The sequence below is a fragment of the Miscanthus floridulus genome, chromosome 17 (assembly GCF_019320115.1).
Source record: "Miscanthus floridulus cultivar M001 chromosome 17, ASM1932011v1, whole genome shotgun sequence".
NCBI lineage: Eukaryota > Viridiplantae > Streptophyta > Magnoliopsida > Poales > Poaceae > Miscanthus > Miscanthus floridulus.
Window position 1 is genome coordinate 8829281 of NC_089596.1, and position 10284 is coordinate 8839564.

General features: G+C 39.3%; 1 protein-coding gene across 1 annotated transcript; it reads left to right on the forward strand.

Annotated features, from left to right (window-relative positions):
• Window positions 1-1290: 1290 nt before the first annotated feature.
• Window positions 1291-5269, forward strand: LOC136518982 (alpha-terpineol synthase, chloroplastic-like). Its single transcript, XM_066512654.1, has 7 exons — window positions 1291-1587; window positions 1776-2031; window positions 2742-3108; window positions 3301-3519; window positions 3922-4057; window positions 4260-4511; window positions 4970-5269. The coding sequence occupies exons 1-7, from the start codon at window positions 1291-1293 to the stop codon at window positions 5267-5269; spliced, it is 1827 nt and encodes a 608-aa protein (XP_066368751.1).
• The last annotated feature ends 5015 nt before the right edge of the window (window positions 5270-10284 follow it).

Here is a 10284-nt window from a genome sequence, read left to right on the forward strand (position 1 = left end):
TGGAATGAGCAAAAGTTGCTCCACTCACGAGTGGAGCTTCTATTTATAAGGCAGCCTGAAAAACGAACCGTTATGAGCTTCTGCGGGATGACCGAATGCTCCGATCGTTTTGACCGGACGCTCCGGTCAGTTCAACCCGCGAACAGTTTTCAAGTGATGACCGGATGCTGTCAGGGTCCGGTCAGTACCGACCGGACGCGTCTGGTCGCTCTTGGATGCTTAATGTAAACGACCGGACGCTGGATACTCAGGGTCCGGTCACCACTGACCGGATGCGTCCGGTCACTTTTTTCCAAGTCTGGACCCTTACTGGAGTCGACCGGACGCTAGCCCTCAGCGTCCGGTCACACGACCTTCCAGCGTCCGGTCACACCAGACTTGTTCTTCATGGTCAAATGAACTGACCGGACCCTGCGGCCAGCGTCCGGTCGCACCGGAGCCAGCGTCCGGTCAGTGTTTGACCCTCCATTCACTTCTAACTTTCGAACATACGTGAATGAAGTTTGCTCCAAAGGATCTTAGGCATTCATAGGAGCTACCTAGAGCTAGTTTAAACAAGTGTGCACCACACCTAACTCACTAGACTCAACTAGGTCAAGCTACCCGTTCATACCCCCCTTAATAGTACGGCCAAAGGAAAAACAAAGTCCTAAACTACTCTAAGTATCTCTCCAACTCCAATCGACACTTAGAACTAGTTATCCTTAACCTTGTCGTCCATCCTTTAAAAACCGAAATGATTTCCATCGTAGGGGCATGACAACCTCGATTGCCCAATCGATCTCCATTACCATGACCTAACTTAATTGCCTCTGCAAAACACACGTTAGTCATAGTAATCTTGTATTGACATTAATCACCGAAATCCAACTAGGGGCCTAGATGCTTTCAACATCCTCATTCCATCCAGGAATATATACATTCACTGTGTCCGTGTACTGCAAGGTAAATCCAAGAGTGTACCTGGCATACATCAGTGTATCTTTACACCAGTCTTTAATAGGTCTAGAATCAATCATGATAAACATCCTCTTGTTCTGATCCAAAACAATGGAGACTGGTCGTGGGCCACCTCGTGTGCCTCGTGTCTGCTAGGGCAGGTAGGAGTTGTCTCTTTTCCCAACTCGTGTGCCTCGTGTTATATTAAAGTACGGCTATATCTCACCTATCAGAAAACAAGTAAGGCTAGAGCAGGTAGGTTTCCTCTTTTGCACAAGCTATCTCTAGCTATATATATATAAGTATAGATTAAGGGCAAGTCAATTCGGAGACACGGAGCTGTAATGTACTATGGCCACCTTCTTCTCCTTCAAACCACAGCACCGCAGCAGCAGGATCTACCATATTATTCCTGCCTCCGAATCGAAGTCGCTCCGGCGATCCGGAAGCATTTCATGGAGTTGGAAGAAGCACAGAAGGTTGCAACAACGCTGCCAACGGCAACAGGATTCCAACCCAAGAACAGAGCAAGATCTTGACGATGAGGGTGACAGCCGGCTGAGCCAAAACACCGGCATTTTCCACCCATCTATATGGGGGGATTTCTTCCTTGGCTACTCTAGCCCTGAAGCTTCGTCCCAACAAAAGGTTAATTTATATATGGATCGATCTCTTTTTCGATATCTATCTATGTAATATATATATATAGAGATATAGTTATATTTTTCAAGTCAATTTGAGCATGATCTATATTAAGACCATTGAAAGTTTGAGACCTGTCAGTGCTTGTGCTTGTAATTATGCTTTTATAGCTTTAGTATTTACTGTTTCATTAGACTTGGATGGAACGAGCTGATGAACTGAAGGAAGAAGTGGCTCTAATGATAGCAGCAACTTCAACCATGGGTAGCCTGCATGAGAGGCTGCATTTCATAGACGCGTTGGAGAGCCTGTGCTTGGATCACCTGTTCGAAGAAGAGATCAATGCTGCATTATCACAAATTGAGACTGCTGATGTCAGTGACTGTGACATTGGGACAGTATCTCTCTGGTTTTATCTACTTCGGAAACACCGATACAGGGTTTCACCAGGTAAATTTATTTTAACCACCGGCCGACCATAGAATTTCAAATAATCATGCACTGTTTGTGATTGTAGTACACTGCAATGTACACCCATGAAGGAAATGTTAGGTCAGCCATGCATCAATAAAAAAGGAGCGTCCTGAAATGATACTCTGACATTGACCGGAATCTAATGTAATTTAAGGAATTATTAAGGATGATTCTCGGAGAACGATCGACCAGGGCCGTGCACATGGTTGTTGTTTTGTTAATGTTGTCTGCATATCTTGTAACCGTCACTGTCCTTGTTAACTAATTTCTGTAAATAATATTTTCACACCGAACCAAGCTAATTTCATATTCCCTAATACTTCTAGCAGATATATTGCAAAGTACTAGATTGTAGCAATAATGCTATTCAGAATAATATTATTAGGGAAGTTCCTGGTCTGGATTTGCACAGAGGTTAAAACGTTTTAAAGCTCAAGTTGGTAGCTCGCTGAGCCACAGCAAAACCAAATGAAGCCCAAAAGGACACTTTACTCCCTCTGTCGGCAAAAACCATAAAACCAACCAAATGATGAAGTCCTGTTACTCAACTCAGTTCAGGCAGTAATCCCTTTTAAGGCTCTACAATGTCATTTCTTTTTGGTTCTTCCACCATGAATTAATTTCTTTTAATTTCAGGAATAAACTTTCTTCTACTAGCAACAAATTTGATGCCATTATTGTTGCAGATGTGTTTGTGAGGTTCAAAGATACGGAGGGAGGTTTCTTAGCAAACAAGCTTATAGACCTACTGAGGCTCTACAATGCTGCGCATTTTAGGACCCATGGGGAGATAATACTTGATGAAGCTATAACATTCACAAGAAGTCGTTTGGAGATAATACTGCCCTACTTGCAAGGGTCGTCATTAGCATATGAAGTAAAATCCGCACTCGAGATCCCACTACCTAGAAGGGTTAGAATCTATGAGTCAAAGCATTATATCTGTACATATGAGAAAGATGGAACACTGCATGAGAAGGTATTGCAACTTGCAAAGTTGAGTTCAAATATTCTGCAGCTCCATCATCAGCAAGAGCTGAATATCCTTACAAGGTGAAGTGGCCGCGTGTGTTGCTATCTAGAGTTCTGCTACACACAAATATTTATTTCAAAATAAAAATGACTAATCTTATATTAATTAATACATAGACGAAATGTCTAGATTTCAAAAGTTCATTTTATTTGTTTTATAAGCTTAATATTTTTTGAAGATAGAGCTCTATGACAATTGTTATGCCTGTACAGATGGTGGGAGGATATAAAGATCGGATCGAAACTTCCTTTCGCCCGAGATAGAATAGTGGAGTGTTTTTTATGGATCTTAGGAGTATACTATGAACCATGTCATTCAAGAGCCCGGATAATATTGACAATGATTATTGCCATTGTGACACTCTTGGATGATATTTTTGATTCTTATGGAACTCCAGAAGAATGTGAGTTACTCACTAATTGCATTGAAAGGTTTGTATTAACTTTCCTAACTTACAAATATTTTTTTTTCATCCCAAGTTCGCACGAGTTCTTGTCACTCTTGACAATAAAATTTGTAAAGAACAATAAAGAAAAATGTGTGCTATTTTAACTTGGTAAGTTGTATATATATGTATGTATAACTAGAAACTAGGATCAAAGTTCTTTATATAAGAAGATAGAAAATAGTGTATATTATTTCCTTGAGATTACCATATTATATTGGTAATTAACTGTCTTGTTTGTTATTATCATGCATGGAAAATCCCATCTAGCTCGGGGGAAACCCAACAAATGTAATTACACATTTAAATTACCTAAAAATGTTTCAGTGTTTTTCTACCATAGTGGTAGTCTAGAATTCATGAGTTATTTCCCAATTGTCATGTCCAGCTGGGATCCCAAAGGGGCTCAAGACCTCCCTGGTTGCATGAAATTTGCTTTGGGGAAAATATTGGATAGCTATGAAACCATTACGAATATGCTCCACCAAGAGGAGATGTATCGCATGATGTATCTAAGATACTCTGTAAGCTACCTTTCTCTTCTACATATTTTATTTTTTTCTGGTTCTCGCAGTGAATGATTATCCAGGAAACTGCGAGGTATATCTATTTAGCTAGTAGCCTTGCATGCTAGCTTGATGCTATGAGTCAAACAAACATGTTTAACACATCTCTAGCTTTTAGTATGTGGAAAATTTTCATATAGTTGCTATCTTTCATATGCAGACAGAAGATCTAGTGAGAGGCTTCAACACGGAGGTAAAAATGCTTCAAGAAGGTTATATCCCAAAGTCTGTTGAAGAGCATCTTAAGGTTTCATTAAGAACTGGTGGGTGTCCCATTTTATCATGTGCTTCTTTTGTCGGGATGCATGATATAGCAACAAAGGATTTCTTTGATTGGATTTCTAGTGTACCCAAAATGGTGCATGCACTTTCTGTAATTCTCAGACTAGTAGATGATCTCCGGTCATATGAGGTATTTTCTATAACTCCTTAGCTGAAAGTTTGACATGGTTTTTAAGCATAATATAAATCTTATAGTTCCCATTTTCAATTTGCTATGGGACTTTGGTATTGATGATCACATAACATAGCTTTGTTAGTATCTAGCAATGCTTATTTTTTTTTTAAAAAAAACAAAATATATATGTGTTCACTCTCATACACACATACACACTCGCTCTGATAGATTGAGCTGACAGATCTTGATATTGACAAAGTCAATAAAAATGTTCTACTACCATCGATGGGCATGCTACCTACTACAGAAATAACAGTGTTGTTTTTACTTGGAATACATCTACAAAATGCAAGCATCTGTGCCAAGTCTAGCACGTGAATGTGGATGAACAAGTACCAGCATAAAAACCTAACTAAATGATCTTAGGTCAACAACACAGAAATTTTCTTACCGATATTTTTGACTTCGTGCAGCGAGAGCAAGTAATCCCTCATGTAGCTTCCACAATCGATAGCTACATGAAAAAGCACAACGTCTCAGTTGAAGTGGCGCGGGAAAAGATACACAATCTAAAAGAGGAGTCTTGGAATGATTTAAACAGCGAGTGGCTAAATCCCAGAAACGTGTATCCAAAGCAACTATTGGAGAGGATATTCAACTTGGCAAGGACGATGGAATTCATGTACAACCAAGAGGACAATTTCACGAACTGCCACAACCTCAAGGATACCATTCATTCGTTGTTGGTAGAGCCATTTGCGATCCACATTTAGTTTTGGCAACAAACAGATGAATTATATTGTCTGGTTACTGTAATGTGGTGTTATCTCTCATCCTTACGTGTGTCAATGTTTTTTTTTTTGCCTGCATAGAGTCAATGTGGACACCTTCTCTTGTTGTATCATTTGTCCTTTCCTTTGGACTTTGTATGTCCTTGTACCTGACCCACCTTTTTAATTATGTCCTTTCCTTTGGCCTTTTTATGCCCTTTCAAGCATATAAAAAGAGAAGCATGCAGAGTTACCATTTTTTTAGGTAATGGAAAATTAGTCAGACACTTCAAAGGAAAATGCATCGGTCCACAGTTATATTACAAGTGCACCCAAACGATCAAGAAAACAAACACGCTGACTTAAACAGTCAAACAAAAATAGAAAGCCATCCATTTGACAAAAAAAAAAAAGGTTCATCACAAATGGTTCTAGGCTTTGTCACGATGCATCAGGCCTCGTTTGGTTCAGTGATCCACCAGATCCACTCAATCCGGCCCAGGAAAAGAAACAATGATAAACAAGGGAGCTCAATTGCTCAACATGATATGCAAGGGTACCCTCCTTTGTCAAGGCGACAATCTGAATGCATGCGTGTCAGCGCTGCTTCCCGTAAAAAAATTCTTGTACTCTTTGTCCCCATATTGCTGCTTAATTAATTCATGGTCTGCTGGTTTTGTAGCGAATCTAGCCACCAAATAACCTCAGACCTTTCTGCTTCGTCAGGAGCGGCCTTCAATTCATTTCATCATATTTATAATTCCCGTTCTCATATTCCGTGTTCGTAGGCAGACACTCCGTTTCGGGCCAACTCAAAAGGCTTATGAAGTGGCCCAGGATTAGTTGGGCCGCCGATTTTGCTTCGTGCTGAAGCGTGGGCATAATTTTTACCTGCGTTTCTTAAAACTGACAAGGTAATTAATTAGATTCTCCACGTAATAAATTTCTTAAAAATCGACTGGGTATGTAATTAGATTTTTTTCATTGCTCAAAAATGCATAATTAAATCAAATTCACCTATTTTAAAATCTTACAAATTTTAGGGTGTTACAATTCTACCCCCTTAAAATGAATCTCGTCCTCAAGATTCGGAACAATGGTGATCAAAGAGATGCATATTCTCTGCCTTTGGATTCTTCTCTACTTTGCTTACCTGTTAACCTTACTCCAAGTAACTTGTCAAACTGATTCCAAGATTCTGACAGGTAATCCAAACACCCCTCAAGTAACTCCAATCACTAGGCCACCTTTCCTTTTTTTAGTCCATACTATCAATTCTCTTTCTTAAAATATTCACCTTTCAACAGAGCCTTCTTACTTTCTTGGTCTAAAGTAGGTTCTATTACCAACTTTAAAACATTAATGACTATATATGCTCAGGTTAAGCTGCTCAACTCTCAAGCACAATTCTAAGTTCATGGTGTTGTCCGAATCTTCTTAGCACAACTCTCCTTTGCTAAGGTTATCGACCATGACTCTGCTTCTCGAAGTGATAGCACTTTTCCAAGTCATAAAACCTTGATTGCTTCAATCCAACAATGATGTCACAAGCTCAAAACCATCTTAGTGAAGATATCCTTTAGATTCTTATGATCCTCATTGATGTCACTTATCATGCCCAAGTAGATAGTACTTTCATGCTCCACAATGGACAACTCCAGATCATACGTCAGATGTTCCATCTCATGTTTTCTTGCTTAAACCTCTATTTTTTCTTCTTACATAAGAACATATCTCACACCTTGGCAGGGTGCATCATAGTGGATATACAGCTATTGTCCTGATTTGGCAAAGCTAATACATAGGTTTTACTTCAACCTCTTCTTGGACTCTTTTAAACACTTACCTGAGGTTTCTTGATCCAAACTAAGTTAAAAGCTTCTCTGGTAGCTCTACCAATATCTTGATGATCTTGGATAAACCTCCCTTGAACCTCTAACCAAACCTCATTAAAAACTCTGAGTTCTTTCTTACACCCTTGGGTATCACCTTCCTTATCAGATTACTGTAATGTGGTGTTATCTCTCATCCTTACGTGTGTCAATTTTTTTTTTTACCTGCATAGTGTCAATGTGGACACCTACTCTTGTTGTATCATTTGTCCTTTCCTTTGGACTTTGTATGTCCTTGTACCTGACCCACCTTTTTAATTATGTCCTTTCCTTTGGCCTTTTTATGCCCTTTCAAGCATATAAAAAGAGAAGCATGCAGAGTTACCGTTTTTTTAGGTAATGGAAAATTAGTCAGACACTTCAAAGGAAAATGCATCAGTCCACAGTTATATTACAAGTGCACCCAAACGATCAAGAAAACAAACACGCTGACTTAAACAGTCAAACAAAAAAAATCAGGCCATTCTAGGCCTCCCGAGCCCGGATTGGAGCCACACCTAGGAACACTTGGATTCGAACCGGATCCGGTTTCAGTGATCCACCAGATCCACTCAATCCGGCCCAGGAAAAGAAATGGTCCTGTTTTCAAAGTAGAAGGAAACGAAACGTACCACCATCCATGCGCTATACAACTTACAACTTGTTGTGTCACAATGATAAACAAGGGAGCTCAATTGCTCAACATCATATGCAAGGATACCCTCCTTTGTCAAGCGCGACAATCTGAATGCATGCGTTTCTTAAAACTGACAAGGTAATTAATTAGATTCTCCACGTAATAAATTTCTTAAAAATCGACTGGGTATGTAATTAGATTTTTTTTTCCCGTGCAAACTGACAAAAACAACTAAATTTCCCTATGAGCTTCGGTTAAAAGTCATAAAAAAGTGCTCACTGACAAGAGTATTCCGTTTTCTAGCAGTGGTAGGACGGTATATTGGTTTATATTATTGATTGTAAGGCTGATTAGTTGTCTCTATCTCTAGTATTGCTTGAGATCTATGGCACGTACTCCTACAAAAAAGATTGCGAGGCTCAATTCAAAATCATCAAATCATTTAGCGGTCAAAACATTGAGTAAATATTACGAAGTGTCACTATAAAAGAATAACATCCTATACTCAGTTATAATTTAGTGCCGTAGTGCTAAATGTTGATACGTAGAGAGACATCACGCGTGAGACTTGAAATTATGGGTTTAAATCCTAGAAGATTCTCTCTTTTTGTTTTCTGGTATTTTTAATATTGTTAATTGATTTATAGAGGTGATTGTAAATGGCCTATTAATTAATAGACGATCGAACTGGTCACATCTGTTAATAAAAAGGACCTACCTTTCAAAATAATTTCTACAACAGTAGTACTCTCTCTATCTCCAAATAAATCAATTAATAGAATCCCTGCCAGTCAAACTATCCTAAGTTTGATTAACTTTACATGAAAGAGCAACAACATCTATAACATAAAATTGGCACATTATGAAAAAATATTCTATGGTATATCTAATGGTACTAATTTGATGTCATAAATCTTAACGGGAGTTTTTAGAAATTTAAACAAAGTTTAAAATATTTGACTTAAGACAACTCTACGAATCTATTTTATTCAGAGATACAGGGAGTCGTGACTCCTTCCTCCCCAAATTATAAGTCATTCCAACTTTCTTGGAGAGTCAAAGCATTTCAAGTTTGATCAAAATTATAGAAAAAATATAAAGATTTATGACATCAAATAGGTATACTATCAAAATATAATTAATAAAGAATCTAATAATATCATAAATGTTATTGTTTCATTATATAAATTTGGTCAAATTTGATATGATTTGACTTAAAAAAATTGAAATGACTTATAATTTAGAGTAGAGGGAATATTTTTTTGAAGAATGTTTTGGAAGGAATCAATGATGGCATGGGGCGAACGATCCGATAGATGACAATAGCGATGGTGCTGCAGGAATATGTAGGTCTATTTACGTCTTGTTCGGCTAATGGTTTCTGCAGCTGGTAATAAGCTTGTTTTGTTGTGAGATAAGCAGTTCAAACGATTCTCCAGACAGGGCCATATACACCGTGTTATACACCTCACCTTCCTTTTGGTGGTGGTTCGTGTGCGTGTGGCACACGTGCTTGCATGCAGAGTCAAGTCCACCGTAGCATGACTATCCTCAATTAATACTTATCCCGATCCGATCCAAAAACCTGCTTGCAGTTGCTAGCTCTATAAATACTACCGGTGCTTATTATTAGCCAGCAATACAAGCAGTTAGGGTCATCAAGGAGTTCTTCATCAACTCAAGTATACTCGGCATTACCATTATGTGAGTAATACTAACCTATTAAGTTTACATGCATGTATGTATATATTTATATTATATAGCTCATTTATTTCAAATGACCATGCACCACCACAGCTGAGGTACGTTGACCGCGCCGACGATGAGCTCCTCGGCGGAAGCGGAGCGCGGCGGCGCCAAGAAGTCATGGCCAGAGGTGGTCGGACTGAGCGTGGAGGAGGCCAAGAAGGTGATCCTCAAGGACAAGCCCGACGCCGACATTTTCGTGCTGCCCGTCGGCTCGCCGGTGACCAAGGATTTCCGTCCCAACCGCGTCCGCATCTTCGTCGACACCGTCGCCGAGACGCCCTGTGTCGGCTAGCCGATGCTGCATATAGCTAGCTAGCTTTTGTGCTCAGGAACTGAATAAATGAATAATTCAGAACGTCATGCAGATCAATGCTCATATGTATGTATGTATGCCAAGATGATCAATGCATTTTCTGTGTGGATCCAGATGGTTTCCTATCCTAAGCAAGGGCACTGACAGTGCTCCGACCATACCGTGGTGTCGGTTTCGAACTGACAGTGGGCAATAATCAGCAGTAATTCTTTTTGGTGGTGGGATAACCTGAAAAACCTTTCTGATTTCAAGAGCATGGCAGTTGTGGATGTGGAAATTAAAAATGGGAAATGGCAAGTGTGCTAGTCTTTAATGGCAAAACATGTCTTTTCTGGGATGATGTCTGGAATGATCAAGTAAGAAGGATACAGTACCCAGAGCTCCATTCCTTTGCAAAAAACAAAAGGATAAGCCTAAGCACAGCCCATGATACAGATTATTTTCATGA